General features: G+C 41.5%; 1 protein-coding gene across 3 annotated transcripts in view; it reads left to right on the top strand.

The window, feature by feature from the left end:
- The window catches only part of KCNIP1 (potassium voltage-gated channel interacting protein 1), a 278,893-nt gene that overhangs the window by 215,134 nt on the left and 40,452 nt on the right, over window positions 1-23,307 (top strand). Inside the window, exons 1-4 of one of the 3 annotated variants that reach the window (XM_086471285.1) lie at window positions 4,286-4,373; window positions 9,531-9,544; window positions 16,245-16,253; window positions 21,991-22,025. The exons of 1 other annotated variant lie outside the window; for it this stretch is intronic. In XM_086471285.1, coding sequence (XP_086327411.1) covers window positions 22,018-22,025 — 8 coding nt within the window. In that variant the 5' untranslated portion in view covers window positions 4,286-4,373; window positions 9,531-9,544; window positions 16,245-16,253; window positions 21,991-22,017. Of the gene's footprint in view, window positions 1-4,264; window positions 4,374-9,530; window positions 9,545-16,244; window positions 16,254-21,990; window positions 22,026-23,307 lie in introns of those variants that run through there. One more of the 3 variants, XM_086471283.1, reaches the window with a different exon arrangement.

Raw genomic sequence — 23,307 nt, 5'->3', positions numbered from 1 at the left:
AAACAGAGGGGTTCTAGAGATGTTTGAAATAATGAACTGCACAAGAAGAATCAATCAGATGTTCCTGTTTATTCTTTATCATAACACAAGAGCAAAGGAATATTTAATCAAAATGACAAAAATTTAATATTTAGGGTTTTATACCAGGCTAATCATAGAATACTACCGTTTTTTTCTTAAAGGTACGGGTAATGAGAACATGTCATGCTGCATTTGTTTTAAGACACAGCGAGGAGACAAATCCTCCTCTTTGAGAGTGTGAATGTATTCCAGATAGTTTGGTCACTGGGAGAAGCTTCTGCTGTGGGGAATATTATTCTCTATTTTGCTGTGATTTTTGCACCTTCACATGATGTATTTCTTCCCCCAACCAATTTTAAAAGCTGATTATAGATTACATAAATCATTTATATGATTCCTCATAGCAATTCTTTTATTACCAGAAAATCCTTTTCATTACATGTTATTTTGATTGATCTTTATAAATTTCCTACTTATGTTCCCAGAGGGCACACGTTGTGCACACCCCGCATAAACCTTTTTCACAGTTAATTGAGGCATTCAACCCACTTTTGCTGCACGTGAGAGATATGTACACTAGGTGTTAGCAAGAACGTGTATCTCTATTATCAAGACATCTGGTATTTTAAACATTTGGCTTTTTACATTCCTCTTTTTTAGGATTTGGCAAAACTGCTTCACCGGTGAGCTTAGCCTCAACTGTATATAACTAGAAAAATGTTCTTCCAGTTGCTGTTCTATGAAATCTGTTATTCAGTGGCTATGGTAGAAAACCAGGCACTCTAGTTTGTGCTGTTTATTTTTACATGTGATTCTAGTTAAAATCATTTAGTCCCTTGAGCTGCCCTCTCTGAGGATAACAGTATGTATTTCGCAGCAGATTTATGAATGTTTGGGAAGCATCGATCCAAAGGCAGCTGCAGAATGTTTTATAGGCTGTAGAATATTTATTCTGTAGAAATAAAAAAAAAATTTAATCCCAGTATTTATTTGACGTTGGTTTGAGTTTTTCCCCATTGCTCCAGGAGTGACTCAAATAAAACACCTAATAAACTCTTGATGAGTACTTCTGCCTCTTGTTAAGAGCTGATCCGCTATTTCTGTGCAGTTTTCTGTTGGAGGGCTAAACTGAGTAGCTTGCTTTGGTTTAAATCATGGAACCAATTTCTCTCACTAGCTCAGTACTACAGTAAAGAATGAGTGTTGCTGTAACTAACAGGCCAAGGCAGGATGTAATATTTTGAGGAAGGATGCTCTCTTTTACTTTTAGTTGTTATAGTGAGGAAAACGCAGATGAGCATTTGGGTGCATAGGATTGGCCTCCCATAAGGCATTTGTAGTGAGCTCTTTGAGCAGTCACTCCTGATGATTTGAATGTTTAAATAGCAGCAGAAGGCTGCTTTAATGAATGTACACCATAACAATAGATCAGTACGTGGCTTCCAAGCTGGCTGGCTGGAGGGACCTGGTGCTCTGCCCGTCAGGCAGCGAGCAGCAGCTTCCGTAAGAGGTTAGCACACCATGGCACCGGCACGACCTGGACGTACGTAAGAAATCCTGGTTCTCAGGGCAGTACCGACCAAGCGAAGAATGAGCCGAATGACTGTTTTGGGAAATGAGGGAGAAGCAGCAGCATCCAGGAAGAACTGCTGGATCCCAAACCAGCCTGAAGGTCCTGAATGGAAAAACTTTCCTTCAGCATTCCCTCCAAGCCTGTTTAAAAAGTGAGTCAACCTCACAAAAATCATGATTTGGTTTTGACATGCATTAGATGCCCTGTCTAATGGATTCTGAGCTTCTGGCATGCGTGAGGACTTCGTACAGTGGGGACTCTAGGGACTGAAACCGAATGTAGCTTCTTGTATCAGGAACATCTCGTATCTTCTTTTGCAGCTGCTTGTATCAGGAACATCTAAAGAATCAAAAATCTTAGACTTGGCATAAAATCGTGGTTACACAAACAATGGAACTACCAATTTTTCATGCCCTTCCCCGTGTTTCTTGCTAAGGTGCTGCTGCAGGGCTTTAGAACATGCGGAGATGGGACGTTACGGTGGGAGAAGTGTAGGAAGGCATACCTGTGGGAAGCCAGGCTTTTTGAGTTTCACTGCTCATCATATAATTTTTTTTTTTTTTTAGTTTTGCTTTTTTTTTGAGGTTTGTTTTAGATTCAGGAGGTCCATGCACTGCTAGGAAGAAACTTTGTGATTAGATGTATCTGTGAGTAAATAATGTGCCTGGGAATAAGTGGCAGAGTAAGGTGGGCTTGTTCATTCTGTGTGCTATTCAAGATCTGTTAACTTAGTGGTTTGAGAAAACAGTGCAAAGCCTACCAGGCAGCAAGTAAATCTGTCAAACATCTCTTCTATAGACACAAAGGAACTTGGCTGGTTTTGGGGTCAACATACCTGGCCAGACTTAATGTGGTGGGATTTTTTTGTTTGCCCATTTGGGATTGGTGGGGTGTTTTTCTGTTATTTGTTTTTGGTTTTTAATGGAAAGAGGACATGATAAACCAAGGAGTTATCTAAATATTTTGAGGTCTGTTTATCTCCTGATTCTCCTCTCCTTGTCTGTGAGAGATCCGGACAGTGCAGTGATTTCAGTTTCTTGATAGTTTTAAAGCTGAATGTGTTAATCTGGGAAATACGAACCATAATGTTGCATTGTAGCCAGTCATACAGCCTGGGCAATGAAAGCTTAATGTGGCAGATGCTGGAGTACAGGAAAAAAAAAATAAAATCCTTTGGTCTAAAGTGTTCATCAGTAGAAGTGGCTTTGATATCATGCCATTGAGCTCTGGATAGGTAGATGCCAATGACAGAGAACCCTCATGAATAACACATTTGCAAGTGATCACACTTGGCCACCTGCATACAGAAACAAAGCTCAAATTCAGCTGAAGTGTTCATTACTTGTTGACTTGATCGCTCAAGTATGTATGAGCACTCTGCACCTCCAACCTGGCTTTAGTGTGAACATCTCTAAGCAGTTCAAGTGCATTACTTGGTTAACGTGATATACAAAACCCCTTTGAGGTTCTGCACCTGATGTTAGTGTTCAGCAGTAGTTTAAGGCAAAGGCAGCACCAGAAGAGGTTATGGGAGCAGTGGGGTGGGTGAAAGCCAGCCTGCCCTGATCATTTGGGTCTGTGGGGAGAGGGAGGTACTGCTTGCCTGGAGGGGGGTGGGAGTGTGGGAGCAGTGGGGGGGGGGGGAAATGACAGCCTCCGAGTCCTGTAAGATAAAGGCATTGGCTATCTCTGTTCTCCTGAACATCGCACATGGGGCATATCAGCACCTTCCACTAATAGCACGCTTGAAAAATCCGGCTTTTACTGGTGTTGCAATCTTGCATCTGCCACCCTGACAAAACACTCAACCTGCCAAGTGTTTACTCGTCTGTGGTGATAATGGAGAAAATACATAATTGGCTTAACTTGAGAGCAACCCGCAGTGCTACCCCATGCCAGCAGCCTGGTGAAATATTGCGAAGATGAACAAGTGTGAAGTGCATCGGTCTGTCTTCCTTAGCTGCCTGCAAAGGATGCTTGTTCCAGGCCAGCTCTGGTCGGGGTAGCGTTAAACAGCAGCAAAATGCACTCTTTGCTGTCCAGGAGCTAACACAGAGTTTGGAGCTGTTGCTTACAAAGAGAGTTGCTGTGTAGGTCCTGGGCTCTATACAGGTATAGACACACATGTGGGAAGTGCACTGGTGTATATCTCAGCATATCGGGGGAGGGGGGGGGTAAGACAGGGAGAGACCTTACCTTTCCTCCCCTACAATGTGCCATATTCCCTTATGCAGTACAGAGGAGGCATTGACAAAAAGCATCTGTATTGGCAAAATTACTGAGAAAATCCCAAATGTAAAAGTTGACTGGTATCACAGGTACTTTAAAAAACAAACAAAAAACCCAAACCATAAATAGTGTGAGATGTTGCTGAGGTTAGCAGCATAGTGCTAAGCTGTTCAGGGGCAGAAATTGCTTTCATATTGAGGGGAAAAAAAAAAAAAGAAAAAAAAAAAAAGCAGGTGACAGAGATGGGGGAAGAGGAGAGCTAGAAACAGGGGGAGAGGTTGAGAGACAGAGGGAGTGTGAGAATGAGGCGGGGGAGAGGGAAATGTGCTGTACACTTAGCGGAGCAGCCGGAAGAAAAGCTTCAAATAGGATTTCTCGGCTTTAGATGTCTGCCAGTTGTTTGCAGGCACACCAGTACGTATCTGTGTGGTGCCTTAAAGGATGTGGACTAAAGGCGAGTCGGAGGGACTCCAGACATTAGGGATTGTGGTGGTGGTGTGCTCCTCTCTGAAACTTTTGCACTACCTCGGGCTAATTGACTTGTCAGATGGTAAGAGAACTTCCAAGATTTCCAGCTCCTGTTTACTTTTGTTTAAATCTGTAGGCAGCAGATAGGCTGTGGGAAGGAAAGCATTGTCTGTCAGTGCACTGATTCTCAGTGTTGTCTTCGTCTTTATCAAGAATCATACAGGCTGCAGAGAGGAAATTATGCTTTAGTGAAGACTTTTGTTTACTTTGGGTATATTACTATAGCCAGACAGAATCTGAAGGTGTGATTATTTTTTTTTCCCTGTGTATTATTTTATCAGATTCTCTTAATTAATATTTCTTATTGTTAATTCTTTTTGTCTCTTAGTACTAGCCTGGAAAAAGGAAAGTCTCTCTTGGGATAATGGAAGCACAGCTGATAATTAGGTGCATGATTTCATATGGCTACCTAAAACAATTCTGTTGTGACATTTGCAGATTAAAGACATGATGGAATGAATGAGAATAAACCAAAACTTCTCTGTATTTGCTATTCCAGAAACTTTAGCAAAGTAACCAGAAGCAAAATAACCTAGGGACAAGTATTTTTGTTTTCACCTATTGAACTGGAAGATTCGGTCTCTCTTCATCTTACCAGTGTAATGAACTCTTTTTTCTTAAAGGTTTTCCTGGCTGAGTAAAGCACATGTGTGTTAACAATTAAGTGAGCTTTGGGGATCATAGTGTCTATTCATAAAGGGGTGTAAGGGGTGTAGGGATCACTGCATTTGGAAAGAAAATAACTTCTCGACGAAGCAAATGAGGTGTTGGGGTTTTTTTTAAACAAAGAGACCCCAAAATCACTGAGTGTATTCTTGCTTCAATCACGAACTGTGCCAAGTTTTATCTAGCAAAGGAAATTGCAATACTAAAATATTGGCATAAACACCTATGTTACTTTATTCAAGTATTATCTTTAAAATATCAGTTATGTAAGACTGATTGAATAACAGTAGAGGAAATTTATATATTAAATATATTTTGTTGGATAATAATAAAAGCAAGAAAAGAAATTTTAAGCTTTCTATTGTAAAATCAGTGCTGTCACGTAATTCTAGAAATCCCCCTGCAGGATTAGGAACCAATTTGAAAAATTGATAAAATAAAAGATTTATTTTATTTAAACTAAGAGAAGATATAAATTGGCATGTATTTGTCATTACATGAATGTTGATATTCCTTATTGCAAAATTACTATCACAGGAGACTTTAGTTTCTCCTAGAATATCACTGGAGTTCAATTAAATAATTACAAATAAATTAAGATCTCTAGCAATGGCAGCTAACTTCAAATAATGGCAACGGAAGTGCTCACCTTAAAAATAAGCTGTCAAGTCAAATGCTGAGGCAATTGCATTGCTACCTATTTAACAGCAAGAACGTTTTTACACTTTCTTTCCAGACCTAATTACTATAATTCCAGTGTCTGCTCTTTTCAAAGCAATTGCTTTCCCCGGAAGAGTCTCCCCAGTGTTTCCCAAGCAAAGTCAAATACGTGACAGGTGAGAAAGTTGTTTATTCAAAGATGAAATGAGTAAAAGTGAGCAAATAGCCTCAACTTGTATTGCTGCAGTTGGTTTGTGGTCATCAGTCAATAACCACTCAGTCTACAAGTGTAGAAGGGTGTAACATTTTGTTTTAACTCTGTCAGGGAACGCTGTCAGAATTACTGACACAAGAAGTTCCTGATTGCTGATGGATTATCTGACAGTGTGTAGGAGCATGATACTGTAAACCTTTTTAGCTTTGGATGATATTTCTTGGAATTCTTTTTTTTTTCTGGCTGCAAAATAGTTCACTTGGAGATCGAGATACACTTATTCAGTACCTGTTAAATTACATGAGCTTGTGGATTTTCCTCCTGACTCTGTATCTGTGCTAAGAATTACTTATATGTGTAAATAATAACATTAATGTAATGCAGGTGATCATTAATGTAGTGCGATGCAGGTTTCAGTCACTCAGAAATCTTTAAAGGTGGCATGAAACTTTTCTTTGAGCTAGGTGGCAGCGATGGGAAAGGTACAGTGGGTGCTTATATTGCAACAAATATTTCTAACATCTTTGTATTCATTAGAAATAAATAACTGCTTTTTATTTATTAACATCTAGAAATTCTGTGTGCTTCCTCAGGGCTGTGTGAAACAACACTGAAATAAGACACTAAAATTGGTTGTATTCTTATTTCTTTTTAGAACTAGAATTATTCTGTCTCCTGTAGATGGAACAGACTTACCTAAACAGTGTTCTTTTTGTCCTGCTTAAAGAAGGATAAAGAAAAAAGGCAACAGCAAACCTCCCAGACCTGAGTGCTGATTCTTCATTAGGCTCGTATAAGAAGCAATAATTATGGAGAGGGAAAGAGTGTAGACAGTAATTTGGAAAATATGAAAATGTGGTTTTAGAATTTGCTGCAGCTGAACGTGTGTTTGCTCGTTGCACCTTCTGTTAGTTATGTTCAGAGGTGAGATCCCATTCTTGCTATTTGTTCATTCAGGTGTTTGACTGGAAACAACCAAAGCCAGAGGCATTAGTGGCAGTTTTAGTCTCCAAGCGCCACCTAAGAGTGTTGAGCATTTTTAAATAAAATATTAAGCCAATAGGAAAGAATTTTTTTTTCCTGATTTCTTTTGTTCCACCTGAAATGCGGTTGGAGCAAGCTTATGTGAAATGCTCCCCGAAAACTCAGCTAAACAGAAGAGCTCCGGTAAGATCAGACCTCTCTCAGTTGCGCTGTGTGTGTTTTCCAAGTTCTTTATTAAAATGTTCCTACTTGCTTAAAACGAAGAGGGGGTTGCAGTGGCGGGTACTGTCTACATATAGCTAAGAAGCAAGATTTGCTTCACTACAGGGAAATGTTCTACATGGGGCAGTCGGTTTTTTGTGGCCCTGATAGATAAAGCAACAAGTCATCAACACTTCTCTCTGCTTCTCTCACTGTTGTGTTTGTGTGTGTTGGCTGTGTCCTTGCTGCCGTTCTGTGCTTTGACAGAGAGCTGCTGCAGTCTCGTTAGGTTAGTGCCCAGCTCTGAAGAGCTACACACAACCACATCCAAAGGGCTGGGCTAAGAGCTGAAGATTGGTTTTCTTTAGTTCAACAGTGCATCCACAAACAATTACATGTATTGCATATAACTTGGGGAAACATCTGGTGAAACCTTGTACTAACTTATGGTTGGAGACCAAAAACTTTCTCTGTAAAATGAGGATAAATTCTGGCTGTACATTTGTTTTATGAGTTTGGCTTTATTTCAGCTTCTTTGCAGAACATCCATCCATCCTCCAGGTACCCTTGAAGCAGTCATAGATCATATTTCTTCAAACTAGAGGGATCCAGAGTAAATACGAATTGTGCTTTTGGACTAGTTCAGTATTGATTCGGTAATGCCTATGTCAGGGTACAAACCCCTGAAAATAAGCAGATTAAAATATACCGTTAAGTATATTGTCAGGGATTTTGCTTTTTAATGCAGGACAGCCTGCTTTCCTTAGTTGTAGTCACTGATTTTGTGACAGAAGATTAGAAGCAGGTGCTCAAGTATTTGTCTTGATTGAATAAATAAATTTCCAAACCGATTCTCCCAGATGCTTCAGAGGTTGTTACTGAATGTGTCTACATAATCCAACAGTGTGTCAAAAATATACTGCCAACCAGTAGGTTTCAGTTGCCACTGAGAGAAATAATTTCAGTAAGATTGCCAATGGAATGGGGTTTTAAAGCCAGTTCCCTGTAACTTCAATAGAATAAGTGTTTCCAAGTCTCTCTGTGACATGTCCAGTGCATGATGTTGTATGGGGAGAGGAGATAGACATTTACTGTTGTATCAAGTGACCCCTAAGGTTATCCAGACCTCAGACCTAAAGGCTTGTTCCTTATAGTGCCTTTACTTGTCAGCGGCCGAGTTCTAAACAAAACCAGCTGAATCCTGAAGCGAGAACTCTGCCAGAGTTCAGATCCTAAGTGACCACAGAGAGGTAAGATTCATTATCTGGTACCTGGTCACCTCAAATTGTATTATTGCCTGTGTTACTGTTGCAAGTGTTGGGGCATACCTGATATTGGTTTGATTCATGAGGTGCTGTATGGTTTTAATAGTGTGTGAAGCTTAAAGCCTCTGAAGAGGAGATGAGTTCTGCCCAAGGGGCAGACCAGGGTTCCCGCTCTGGCTCACTGAGCCCAGCTGCTACAGCTACTAGCCAGCCTGCAGTGAACTGTATATTATGGCTTGTTCCCACTATTTGATAAAGTATTGATTAATCCAAGTGTGGAATAGGGATACTCTTATACATAAAAGCTCTCATGAAGGCATGTTCTTTCCTCTAGCTACAGATGGGAACTTCAACCCCACTTTAGAGTGAGGGAAAGAGGGCAGAGGTTTGAGCAGATTTAAAAACTGGAATCTCTTTATTCTCCAGGGTATTCCTTGTGAAGGTGTCAGCTGTGAGGTAATATGGACCGAAAATGCTGGTTTCATCCCATTAGTGCTGTATGGTGCAGAAGACTGTATTATGGCTGAATTGGCCCATTTCTTTACATCATTCCCAGTGATTTCTTTTCAATTATTCCGACCCTTGTACAGATTTTTCTTCATCCAAGGCAGAAAACACGTATTTTCTTTCTGCCACCCCAGCCTGTTCAGAGACAAAGCTGGTGTGAACCTCCCTGGCTATCAGCCAGGGGTAGCCTCAGCCCCCGTGAAGCGGTGTGGGCAGCCTGGGTGTAGGGTGCTGTGCTGGGAGGCACTTCTGAAGTGCCTCAGGAGTGTTGGTGCTGGCAGAGGTTTGAGCAGTACACAAATACAAGAGTCCAGTTCCTTTCCCCACTAAGCTAATTCCTCCATTTGTTATATTCATGCAATTATTTTTACCTCATAGGGAAGATAAGAATAAATATTATTCATTCTCTTCAAAGGGCTTAAATGAGAGGTCTTGTAAAAATGCAATCTATAATTACAGTACATCTTCTCTGAAACACAGGGTGACAGGCACCTGAGCCTGGGCGCTGCATCCCCCAGTCCTCAGTTACTCTCACTGCAGGATCCTGTTTCTGTTGGTTCCTTGATGCAGTTTCTCTTTTGTTCTTTCCCACCAACATGAATTGCCATTTTTTTTTTTATTAAATAAACAGTGTATCTGATGACAGCTGCTGTCTGCTTGCTTTTTTTTTTTGTTTCTTAAGGTTTTCTGCACTGTGTTCTAGTATGGGACTTTCCTACCTTGACTTTGTCGTGCTCACTCAGATGAGCTGAGAACTACAATGAAACTAAACAATTTTACATTTAAATACATGGGAGTGAAAAATAAAATGTTTGTGAAAATTCCTGACCGTGACTTCTGTTATTTCATGTACCTGCCTTGCTGGCAGAGACCTACACAACTTTTTAATAGGAAAGGCAGGGACCTATAAAACTGTCAAAGTTAAGGCGCTCTACTATTTTAAGGAAAACAATTGTTAGCCTTAAGGATTGCTTGATCGCGCTTCTGAAAACCCCAGTTAGTTGCATAATAGAACATAATATGTTGTGATATGCCACTGCCATGAGGATGTTCCCCTACGTCCTCAGGTGACGTTAGCCTTGTACCGGCCCTGCTGTTACGATTGGGCTTCTAAAGGACTGCTCTTTGCAAGGAAAGGGGGATGTCTTGTGTGTGGTTCGGTACAAACTCTGATAGAAACCATGCAGAGTTTGATCTGGGACAGAGGTTTGGATGTTATTCTTTGATAAACTTTCCTCTTGCTCTTGTGTATGTGGTCATCTGCATACGAGGTGGTAAACTGCTTTCCTCTCACGCATGAAGTCACGTAACTAGTTATGTTACAAGTATCGGTAGTTTTGCTATGAGGAACCTTTGATGAGGCCATCCTGGATCACTTCCCATCTGTGTGAAGAGTCCTGAGGGCACAGGAGCTTCCCCACTTCCCTCTCAGCCCTATCTACTTCCATGTCTTGCAGCAGTGTGGATTTGAATGCTTTTAGCCTTGATGCTATGCATGAGCTGTGGTGGTCCCGTATCTTCATGACTCTGCAAAAATAGTGGTTTTTTTCCTGTTCATGGGAGTGTGGGGAGCTGAATCAATTTGGTAGGTAAACATTTTGGGCTACGGTTCTTACTGCAACTATTGAATCCCAGCGTCTCTGCTAGATCTCAAATTTTTCGTGGGATATTGGTCTGAGTGAGTTTATGCAATTATTTACTGTTCAGCTGGAAACAGTGAGACCCTGGGACTGAGATATGGTAGTAAAAATCTATTTTAAAAAACTCAAACAACAAACCTGTGGTGGATTACCGGTTTCAGAACCTCGCTTTTTCTTTTGGCCAGGGATGTATCATGGTAATACTGTGTTCACATGTCCACATTTGCATAGTTGTACCACACTTCCGAATACGCAGCTCGTTCAGAGACATGGGTAACTTGCAAGACAAAGTCCCGCATTACAAAGGGCAGCGGTCAAAAGATAAATAATTATTGCTACTGCTTACTCTTAATCCTTCTCAGCACGGTCTTGCTTCATGAGGATATTCATGTCCATATGGTAAAACAACATTGCGTAATCTATACCCATGAGGGGACAAAACTAGTGCTAATCAGCCAAAATTAGCTTGAGGGTTCCTGTTTTTGGATATCTTGTCTGTGCTGCCCTTGCATACAGTTTTGTCCATGTAAATCTGGGGAAGTGCCCTATGTGCATTTATAATCTATTTCTATTTAGCTTTTTAAAAGTTATTCCATCTAATTATTACAGGCTTCCTACAATGAAATCTCTGAATTTGCATCAGCACTTTCAGCTTTCAGAATTTCCTCTCTCACGCAATTAGAATAGCCCCTAGGCTTCATTATACAGTCTGTCACAGAAGTCCTGAAGATTTGTAGCCTTGATACAGCCTGAGCTGTTGGCTCCCAGTTGGGGATGAAGTGAATTTTGTTCACTGCACACCATCTTCTGATATCCCAGGCCTGGTGGCATTTGCTAGTGCTTAAGGAGTCTCTGTAGATTAGCTTTTGGCAGCTGCTTCTGATGTTCTTGGCTTTTCTCTCAGCCTCAGCTCTGCTAAGGAGTAGGAGAGTTTTGACGTTGTGGATTAATAGCCGTCATTCCACTCCCCGAGAAAATTAATTTGCCATTGCTGTCTTAACACTGAAGCTTTTCGCGTCCAGCACTCTTTCAGACAGACAATTCAAATCTTTTGACTAGAAGGGGTTTGTTTTAGCAGAGATTCTGCCTCAACACTCTGCATCTGTGGAGTTTCAGTTAGTAGCTGTAACTACTCATGGCTGGCTGTTGACCAGAGCATATTGCACTACTCTGCTGTTTATACTTTGCTGATTATCACAGTGGCTCTACTGCTAACCTTTCTCTTGATGTAATAATTTCTTATTCGTTTGTCTTCACGTCGTAGTAAAGCTTCCCATGTTTTAGAGCTGTTTGTCCTGTGTCCCCTTGTGCCTGTGTAAAACTGCCTTGTGTGTTTGGACACGTGCATACCAATTTTTATTTTCCTTGTGGCTTATCAACTTATCTCTGTTCTTCATGTCACACTTCCCTGGCTTTCATATTTAATCTAGATACATACACTGTTTCCATTGCTGCTGCAGCTGCTGTTTTGCCTCCATTTGCACTCTGGAAGGGTTTTGTCCCTCAGCACCCTTGCAGCCTGATCGGGGTTGTGGAGCTCGCAAACCCAGTCTCCATATGACAGCAGGGTACAGTTCTTCAGGGACCAAAGCTGTGTTGACTGGCTGAGTTCAATCTGAAATGCTGCCCTTGTCACTGCATCATGGTAGTGTCCGTCCACCTTTTATCAAAAAGTTATAAATGTCGCTGCTTTACAGAACCTGTGACTGAACCTAAAGTTCTGCTCTTTTTGTCCTTTGCCCCAGGGCAACCACGTCCTCACAGCTTAGTACCAAAATCAACTCTTTTTGCTTACTTGAATGTCTGTGTTCAAGCGAGACTAACACAAAATATGTGTACAGAAACAGTGATATTGAAGTTCCTGACTGGTTCTCTTTCCCATGTAGACTTCCCTGAACGTTTACTTTGACTTGAGCATATAGGTTGGTCCAGAGTCTTCCCTGCAAGTGTTAGTGTCTCCTTTTTTACTGTGATTAGTGACTTCCTGCTTAAGCAAGCAGAAGCTTGTTTTTATTTGATTATTTTATTAAGAAGTGGAATTAATGCAATACCCTTTTTCTAGCTCTGTTAATGCTCACATTATCCATCTGTCACTCTAGAGGGGACAGTTAATTACTCAAAAGTGGAAAGTGGCAGATTATCATGTCTCCTAAATTATATCAGCAGGTTCTGATTTTTTTTATAAAGATTATTAAAGCTGTTGCCAAAAATCGTAACATTTCTACAGACAGAATCATATTTTCCCAATTCCCAAGTGACAGTATTGCTTTTTCTACCTTTTCTAAAGGGGAAGGGAGAGCAAAATAAACTGTGGTACTAATCCTGAATTAGAGACTAGCAGCTTCTTCCTTCTGTACTAATTTATGCAAAGAATTGAGTAGAAAGCAGTTAATATTTTGCAGCAAAATGTTGTTCAGTAAAAACATATTTCTTCAGGGATCTTCAGTAATGCTAAAGCTTTGACACTTTCATGGTTGTTATCTAACAAATTCCTTGAGCAAGACATCACAATTAATTCAGTTACTTAAAAGCATTTAGTTCCCAAATTCAAGGTTAGCATCAGTAGATACAAGTATCCCACAAGCACCCCATAACTTAATGCACAGGCACAAAACTGAAAGTCTGAGGTGTTACACTCACCTGGTCAGAGCCAAAGCTGTAGCTTTTAACTGTTGGGTTTCGGGGAAAAAAGCTCTTATGAGAAAAGTATGTAAATGCTTCATAAAATTACAGGAAAGTAGATGTGGAAGGTGAAGAGGTCTCCTAGTCCATCCTCCTGTCTCAAAGCAGCTTTGTACCTGTTTGTGTCAGCATGGCAAACTCACGACAAGTATTATGTTGTCTTCAGTCTACCAATGGACGTGGAAAACTGATTCCTTTTATCTTCGTATGAGCCTTGTAAAGAGTGTTGTGTTCTTTCAGGTTCCTCTTCGCTAGTCTGAATAACTCTAATTCTTTTGGTCTTTCCTTGCTTGTTATGTGACTTTCGCCTCTGATAATTTTCATTGCTCTTACTTGAAGTATTTATTGTCAATTCACGTCTGTCTTCAAGCTGTGACTGAAATGCCCCTGAGCACGGCAGAGGGATTATTTCACGTGGCTGACAAAGCCTATTCCTGTTTGTACTTCTGATGAAGCGTTTGTTGTCTTTGCAGCAATGAGACCAGTCATTTATGTTCAGGTTCTGACCCACCATAACGCAGAGGTCTCCAGCCTGGCTAGCTGTATTTGTGTGGTTTATTCTGTTGTCAAGCTTTTAGCCCTTTGCATTTGTCTTCCCTGAATTCCATCTAGTTACCTTCAGGCCTTTCCTCAGATTTGTGAAGGTCTCCCACAGTCCTTTCCAACGTGACGCTACGCATTCTGTTTGATCGTCCAGCTCGGTAATAAATACACTGACCGTGACTAAATGCAGGAAAGACCTCAGTGGAGTTGCGCTTGATCCCTCCTGTTGTTTTGATGCTGAACCTCTTGAGAGCTGCTTTCTGAATAGTTATCCAGCCAGTTTCCATCTACCTCATGGCAGTTTCATAGACCATTCTTTTCCCCAGCTTCCAGAGGAGAATGATGTGTGAGACAGGGCCAAAAAGTATTACTCAGATGAAGACATGCATTCTCTGTTTCTCTCCCATGCACAAGGGTGTGCTATATCAATTGAGTTTTATTCCACTGCAGTTTTGACAACTCGGTAATGCATGCTTGTAAGTGTACATCATTGGTGGCTCAGTATTTCCTGAGAGCTGAAGTGAAAGATAAAAAAACTTGTGTGGTCCTGTAATCCTTTTCTCTCCTTTAGCTGTTCATTCCTTCCAGGACAAAACAGAAGGTCCTGCCTTTGGTCTCCCAGTTTCCTGAAGGTAGGGAAGACACAGTGATCACCAGTCCTGGTAAGCTAGGAAGGAAAACAGGATGAGAATATGATGGGAGACATCCTACCCAGCCCTGTGTTTTGGACTGTCTTTTAGAGGCTCTGGTTGATACTGTTCTTCTCTTCCTCTTCTGTTTTTGGGCAGTGCAAAGAGGTGGTGCAGTGTCACCTCCCCTCAGGCATCACATGGGGGTGCAGGATCAGCTAGTCCAGACCCCCTGGTTTGTGTTGATTACAGCAAGGTACTAATGCTGTATGAGAAATTTGAAAGCAGGGCCTGCTGGCTCGCTCCGTTTTCCTTGGCTAGCTCTCCCCCCAAGTCGTGTTCATTAATTGCTGGTGTAGCTCTTAAGGAGCTGCATCACTCTGTGGCTGCTTAATTCTGATCTGGTTTTGATGTGGGTCTCTGGGGGTCCACACTTTCCATCCAAAATTACTAACAGGTAATTTCAGGACAACTGGAATACGAAGAAGATGGAAAATGCCCTTCCTCCTCTTTCGTGCGACAAAAATACACTACATGTGTTTTACAATTCCTGCCAAAGTAATCAACTATGTAAGCATTCAGTCTGAGATCAATAACATTTTGTGGGGCTATGGCAGGGGCGTAATTCAATCAGTCATCCCTCAGGATGTATTCTGTTTGTGTTTCCCCTTCAGCTTTAATGGATCTGATTTGAATAGATATGGATTTTACTTTTAGTCTGTTTGTACAATAGCTGTTCCATGTGCAGCATGGCAACCCTTCCTCTTCAGAAAGTGTCTCAGCATCACCAGACCCTTCTTCAACAAAAAGCATTGCAGAAAAAAAAGTGCTATTTGCATAATACTTACCTGTGGTAGCATAGAGGCTAAGAAATGTTTTTTAAATTTTCATTCATAGTCTGGTGAAGAGAGTGCGTCAGGGTGTAGTGGTGAAGGATGCAGGAATGACATAGGGTTGTGTAGGAAAACAGGGCCACAACAACCTCTTTTTGAAAGCACAGATGACATGTGTTAACAAATCAACGTGTGTGCCACCAACAGAAAGCCAGAGCACAGCAGACAGCACCGGAGTGTTTTGGATGAGTAAGCATGACTGAAAGGATAGAAGTGCCCTCCATGACATTCTGCAGCAGATGGCCAAGAGAAGAAAGGGATGTGTTTTCAGTGGGATAGACAAGAGTGCTGGAGGGGGAGGTAAAAAGTGAACTACTCTGTGAAGTAGAAGTGCTTATTGTGCTTTATGTGTTAGTGTTTGAAGAACTTGGGTGTTGAGCTGACTTAGACGTTTGTTAATGGTTTAAAAAGTGCAGACCTCTGTGGTAGTGATGAATCAGCTAGATAACTGTCTTAATTAGTTATTTTTCTCAGCATAACTTCAAAGGGGACTGTTTGGGCCTTTTCTAAAAAACATGCTAGGCATGCAAAAAGAATATACCAATATACCACAGCAAAACCTTTAACATATCACACACCATAATTCTATGATTGCTGTACTTCTGTGAATTCCCCATGTGTATAAAAATGCAATAGTACACGAGTTTTGTACCTGTTTACGTATCCTCCCTTGCATCTTGCCTCTCTTCCTTCAGATTCCCTCCCTGAATCCATCACTTTATCTGCTGGGTAAGAGGATGTTAGAAGAGGTTAATATTCTGTAGACTATTTTAAAATAAATTGAATAGAATTGCGTAAAACTCGATGGATATCCTCAGTTTCATTGCAAGGGTTTTTGTTTGGCTTCACTTTTTATCAACATAAAACATGTAGATGATAAGCCCTGTTTCTAAAGAGGAGCTTATGCTGTACCTGTTTTCTAGCACTTCAGGACAGACTGTGGACTGTAACATGCTGCATCACACCCATTTTGTGAGATAGCAGGCTCCAGCTAGCCTCGCCGCTTCAGCAACACAGCGTGTGAGGCGAGATTTGGTGCCACGTGAGGCGCTCGTACATGTGGATCCGCATCATATCAAACGGCGGTGGGGGTAAATGCCGTCAGTGTGGAGAAAGGGTGGAAACGTGGTGCCTGCCAAGCAGATGCTTCTTTTGAGGAAAAGCTAGGATGGGTTAAGAAAAATATGCGCACAGCATTTTCTAAACTGAATGGTGGCATCATCAAAGATGGGTTTGTCCTTGTGCAAAGCTTATTTCTACTGAGAGGCTGCCGAAGCTATTCTTAATTTATAACCTGTAGAAGTGTAGGCTACAGAAGTTAGAGACGTCAGGCTGCTTGGCGGATGTTATAGTGTCTGTGATGGGTCGGTACAGGTCAAATTTGGTACACCTGATGAGCCTGGTCTTCTGTTCTCTCCCTGTTTGTTGTCTCTTCCCCTTCATGACCTTTCTCTATGTATTTCAGATTGGAAGAGGAGTTGGATGATGGGGGATTCAGGCAGGATTGTGCATCAGTTCCATGCAGGTTACTTTGTTCAGCAAGGAGAGTATTTCCAAAACAACATAATAAAAAAAAAAACAAAACACAAAACAACGCAACCTCCTGAAGGTTAAAGCAGAATTTTTAAGTCTAATCTGTAGGAATTTCATTTCTGCAGGAAGATTTTTTTTTTCTTTTCTTTCAAATATATCACAGCGGCAAAGTTGTGTAGTGTCAACACATGTGAAGGATCCAGTCTAACCTCTACTTGTTCTTATCTACTAATCCTCAGGCGGATAGATATAATCTTCTGTGAAGCACATCTTTGCTGATAAATTTGATTAAAAAGTATCGGCATGTTAGAGACGGAAGTTAAAGATGTTTTACATGAAAAGCTAAGTCTATCTAGATGCCGAGAGGTTTTATTTCCTTGCAGTGTGAGTTTGTCACGTTGCAGGGGGTTAGAATGGATGTCTGAGTCTTGGTCTGTGTCCTCTGACTGGTGAAGATGATGTGGAAGTGGTGGACTGTGGCTGGAGTGGATGGAGAGCACCAGCGCAAGGGCAGGCTTTCTAAGGAAGCCATCTTGTGACACGAAATCTGTCTAAACGTCTATTTGCAAAACTTCTTTGGGCAGACTTGGCTTTGGAGAAGACTTCAGAATATCTCTAAAGGGGTTGAAATGTCAGCCAGTTTTATTTGGAAGGAATTCAGATATCTCTGATACTTCAGCGCTCTCAGCTACTTCAGATGCCTTCAGGTTCTGTGACACATAGACCCTGGCAGGGTGATGTCATTTTTCTCATCCTTTCAATTGAGCGATTTCTTGTGTGCCTTAAAGGCTCCTGTAACAATACACTGATCTTATTTTGGTGTGTTTGGAGGTAACTTAGTGCATGTCCTCACAGTACGATACTGTGCTCTGTCTGCTTTAATGTATCTGAAGTGGTGACTTCCTCCTGCGCGGGAGGCACTGGAGTAGCACGAGAGCTCTGTCACTGAGGGGATGCTAAAAGAGTGTTTATCAAATCTAGAAATCCAACAAACTAGCAGAATATATCTGCTCCAGCTATTTATGGTGTTTACCTACATTCTAATGGGGCAGGTAACTTGAAATGCTGTCTGACAGGTGAAATTCGGGGTGAGGCTTGAAAAGATCTGGATTTTAATCCTGTCTGGCTACTGTGCTGCTGGGTGACTTGCCATGAAGTCAGTCCCATCAGTAAGGTCTGGGTGATGAAGACAAACTTCTAATGCAACTTCTTTCCCTGCTAAAAGTGTTCAGGGAATTATTTGTCAGAAGCCAAAATGGAGCTTACTTTAATTTTCTTCTCATTCTATTCTGGAAGTACAATACTTCAATAATGACTATAGTTTGACTATTTTGTTTGTCACTAGTTAAGTTTTCTCAGAGCACCATTTCCATGCTTATTTCTTTCCCTTGCATCAACAGTTTTACAGAAGCAACAGTAAAAAATAAAATGGATCTTATCTGTGCAAGGCCTGAAAAGTGTAATACTTCCCATACAGAAGGTCTTAAATTCTATTGGTGTCAAATGCGTTTTTACATTTATACTGAGCTGCAAGATGATAATCGAGGCTTTTCAGGTGGAATTGAAACATAATAGAGTTTGGGGGAGGCGTAGCAGCTGTGCAGATTTGGTATATGCAGCACAAGAGGAGGTATTGTTTGGTTGCAGGTTAATGTATAAATGATTGAAAATCTTAGTATGTTCTCTAGCAGGGTGTGATGATGATAATATAGACTATTTGTGGCTGAGCATATGTATCTGTTCTTGCAGACCCCTCCCCCATTTTTATCTGCTTTTGCTGCAAACTTAATTTGTATCCCCACAACTCTGTAAGAATATAAATAATTTATATATACCAATTAGCTGTCTGGAAGATGCCAAAAGACATTCGTTTCACCAACCCTGAAATTGTACCTCCTTCAGAATGAAATCAAAGCACTCTGCAATATTAACACCAATATAAACTTTCTAAGATAGTCAATAGCGTAGAAAATGGATTCTGTACGCAAGGCTCTGCATTTGCGGACTACAGAACCGCTTTGAAATGCAGAGTACACGCAGAGGCTTCGTCCCTCTTGAATTCCGTGTGCCCCCTCCATTCAGGTCCAGAAGTGCTGAGAGCAGAGAACAGTGCTACACCTGTGAGAAGAGGGGGTTCCTGTGGTGGAATACCAACCTGTCATTTCGCTGCCTTTCAGACAACAACAATAGGAATCGCAGTGTTGCTGAATAAGTGGAAAATGATGTAGTCTTATTTTAAAACCTGCTTTGCATTTCCTTGGCTCTAGCTGAAGTCCTCTGACTTCTGCCTGTTTCTCATTTATGTTAGTGAGAAGAGTATCTGTCCCTTTGAGCTCTCTGTACCTCATGAATACCCATTTTCTGTTGAGAGAGGTGCCGGAGAGCAGTCAGCTGGGGTAGTGCTGATCATGACCGAGCTGCCTCTGACGCTGTGTAGTCTGCACAAAGCTATCCAGCTAGTTTATCCTCAAATTCTGCAGCTTTCTCGATCATAAACCTGCCCATTGATTACTGAGATAGACTCCCCTGATGGAGAGACATAATTAGCCTCATAAAAAGTGGAAATAGTGGTGCAGGTTCTACTGCCTTTGCTTCAAGCACCGTGAAGATAACAGTGCACAGCACAAAGTTAAGCAGAGCCCAGTGCCGTTGGTCCTATTAGGAGCTGTAGAAGCTGGAAGAAAATCGAAGTAGCTGACTTAGGCGTGAAGATACCTTTTTGAATGCTGTTTAACTGAAGCTGTTTAGCGTGAAATCTTTTTGTTTCATGTGAAATCTTGGAGGAAGGATTTGGCTTAGTTCCATCAAGGATTTGGGATACAGGGGGAGCTAAAGGAAAAGTGCTGTCATGACACTTCCTCCTGTATGGTTTGGGGTTGTTCTCTGCACTTCAAATGAAATCTCTAGTCTGTATTTTTGTGTTTCATCCTTTTAGATTCTGGGGGAAAACTGCTAACAAAATCAGCTATGAATGATGTTTATCCCTCTCCTGGAGACTTATCTAGTGTCTTTTTTTTTGGCAAAATGTGTAACAATTCATACTGGTACTATGTGACAGGTTTGGGCTATTTCTGTCTTTGTCTGGGCTCTGTGGTAGACTAAATACAACTACTTAATACTAATTATAATAAAGAATTAGGAAACAAAATTAAGTTTATCTTGGAGAATGTAGGATCCGGGCTGGTCATTGTGATCAATGGGCGTCATTTGCAACAGTAATCTAAATACTGTCCTGCTTGCCACGTAATTGTTGTCTTGTGCTGTAGTAGCATGCACCAACGTTCATCATAGTATAGGGATTTTTTGGTTTTTTCCTAAAGCTACCTGTACTTCGACCACTTTACTGCTAGCTTTAGCAGCTGGGTTGTTGCTGAAACAACAGGGTCCATAGTTCATTTTTTATTTATTTGCTGTGAACCTGAGCAGTTTTCCATAGGGAAAGGGTGAAGGAGAAAAATTCCTTCAGAAACAAAAATATAAAAACATGGAGATCCTGTCTAGTGGGTTTTGATTATTAATTTATAGCTCAGCTGTGCAGATTTATTTCAGGGTGAAATTTGGCAGCTTATCTTTCAGCCTTAGAAGGTGATCCTATAGGGGAGTTCAATAATGCAAAGCTCTGGCTAGCTGCTGAGTAGCCAAATAAGAAACCAGCAGTTTGTTGAGTCCGAGTTGCTTCCTATAGTAGCAGTGTATTTTGGCTTGACATACCATGACCTGAATTTTATACATTAAAAAGGTCAAGATGAATAACCTTGTGACAGGGGTTCCCTGCTCCATGAGGCCACGTAGCAGGCTGGACACACCACAGCACAGGCTGCACAGCAAAATCTGCCTGTGGAGCCTGTCTGACAAGGTAATATGAAGGTCTAGCTCACAGACACCTACTGTTCTCCATCAGTTCATGAGAAACAAATAATTTTTCTTAAGTGCAAAAGTTTTCCCTTTATAATGTCACAGAATTTAAGTGCTGTAAATCTTTCTAAGATCTTGCATAATTGTATAGCTGTTGCACTGAGGACTTTCAATACCTGTATGTTACTTGCACCAAAGCTGTTTACCAAATGCTAAAGTTGAGATGACCAAAGCACTCACAAAAACTACATACAGCCAGGTATCTAAAAGAAAATGCACATGGTAAGAACATGTAATACCTTAAGTGAAGTGGCATCACTGCCTGCCTTGCTCAGCTGGGCAGGAGAGATACCCTGCTCTAAGCTATCTTTGTGGTGCAGGTTTGAGCAATACAAGTGACTGTACAGTCTCCCCATAACTGAACTTCTTCATGTGTTTTGATTTTTTCAGTCCTGCCACTGCACTGCAAATGGAAATTATTCCATTTCTAGATGTTACTGGAATTACTTTCCTAAGTGAAGCTTTGTGAGCTGGGCCCCTTATATCTCCAAGGAGCAAGTAACTGGGAGGTTAGTTGTGCTTAAAGAGCCTGCCACTTGTGTGTGATGACCAGTAAGTGCCTCTAAACTAGGAATAAATAAATCTGCCACTCAGGAAAAAATCATCATCAAAGACTGCTGCTTGTTAAGAGGTTCAATGTTAGCCTATGTGGAGAAGAAAATGCTCCTTCCAGATATAAGTCTTCAATGTAAAGATGAGAAGAAAACTTGTCTTTTGTTTTCATATGAGAATTTAGCAGAAAGACCAGATAATATTTTGTGATTTGCAAAAAAAAGATCTTTTTTCCCCTCTCACTTCTACCCCCTTCTTTTTGGTATTTTTAAAGTGATATTATGAGGCTCTTTAAACCAGTTTCATTACAGTTAATTCTCCCTCTCTCTCCTCAGGCAGCTGCAGCTTTATGTACCAAATTTTTATTATACCCAGAAGCTTTCTGCCTGCTAATAAATAATGGTGGTAAATTTTTATATGTAATAAATGTGGTTTCTCATTGCAGCAGAAGGGAAAATAAGTCTTTTTTTTCTTTCTTTCCCCTCTCCATGCATCTTTAAATTATAGCAATTAAGGAGTGTGAAAACAGCATTCATTTTAGAGACACAGCCAGGTTAAAAAAAATCAAGTTCTTTGACTTCCATCATTAATGATAACTTAGATTTGTCATTGCACAAAAGGTGTTCGGAATCTTGTGAACAGGTTTTTTTTAAACGTTTTTAATACAGCCAGAAAAGAGCAGTCAGCTGTGCTTTCTGTTCTCACTCCTGAAATGAGTTACCCCGAGCAGTACCAGCCTTCGCAGTGCCCCCGAGAGCAGCAGAGCAGTCCCGAAGCGATGCATGCGGCTGTGGCAGGAGGTTTACCTTTATCTGCAGTAGGGGGGAGGGGAGGGGAGGGGAAGGGGGCATTAAGGTGGGAGGAACAAGAAAAGTGTGACCTGAGGCTGGTAATTTGAAGGCTCTCTCTAAGAGCCTACCTGGGTTTTGAGGGTGCATCCCCGCACTGGCTCCAGGGCAGTCTCTGAGATGGCTTTGCTCTGGTGGGGTGTTAAAACTTGCTCATCGTTTTCACTGATTTGCCAACTTATCACGGACACATTGTTATTAGTAAGTCTCAAAATGAAAGTTGTGGGCCAGCTTCTTGCATTGTCGCTGAACCTCTTTGCACTGACATGAAGCATCACTCATCTACACGTTAACCTGCCTGAGTTTGCCTGGTTGTCTCCTTGTTTTCAAAAATTTGCGAGAACCACAAGAGAGCTAAAGTGCCATGTTTTGAAATCCAGAATCATTTCACTTGGTTTAAATAAATTTACAGTTTTAGGGGGAGACATTTTTTTTTGGCTGAAGAACATCCTTGAGAATTTGAGGGTAAGGCTGCTTTTCTTGAAAGAAGTAGAGGCTCATAATTGCAAAGGGGTAGCTATTTAAATAGTCAATATAAACGGAACATAATTAACATTACCTTAATCCCTCTCCCATGATTCTTAAATCCACACATGGGAACCTCAAATTGAGGATGCGTGTCCAAATGTACCTTAATTAAGTCCTAATTAATTTAACTACTTAAACAGTTAATCCTTTCTCTCCTAGAAGGAGATTTCACACTGTGCAAAGAGTAAAACATTTCACTTGTCCATTTGATGTCCACCACGCTTGCTGACAGCGATGCTGCAGCAGGCCGTCAGCCCCTCTGGCAGTGGGACCGGCAAGCGAAGCAGCCGCTCGCGGTGCCCACAGGCGATGAGGGGCCGTGGCTACACCCGCAGCGCTGAGCTCGGTTCCGCGTGGGTCTGTGGCAGCACCATGTCCTTGGGTCTGCTGCTATGGCTGAGCGCTCCTCTGACAGGGAGCTGGGGGTTGCTTAGGCACAATACCCCAAGAGAAGGGCGAAGCTGCCAGACGGGTCCCTGAAGGCCAGGAGAGGCAGCGGTGCCCTGTCCCCGCACCTCCAGGGTGGTACGGCTGCACCAGGGCAGGAGGGTGGGCTCCCAGCAGGGCTGGTGGCACACTCCGACTCCAGCTGTAGAGGCTCCCTTTGTGTCTTGGTACGTGCAAAGCTCTAGCTCTCCGTTTTTCTATTATTCTGGGATTAGGCCAACGCTTTATTAAATTTCTCATAGATGATTG

This window comes from Leptosomus discolor, chromosome 10 (genome assembly GCF_034619465.1).
Source record: "Leptosomus discolor isolate bLepDis1 chromosome 10, bLepDis1.hap2, whole genome shotgun sequence".
Classification (NCBI taxonomy): domain Eukaryota; kingdom Metazoa; phylum Chordata; class Aves; order Leptosomiformes; family Leptosomidae; genus Leptosomus; species Leptosomus discolor.
Note: the sequence above shows the minus strand (reverse complement) of the source record. Positions and strands in the feature narration are given on the sequence as shown.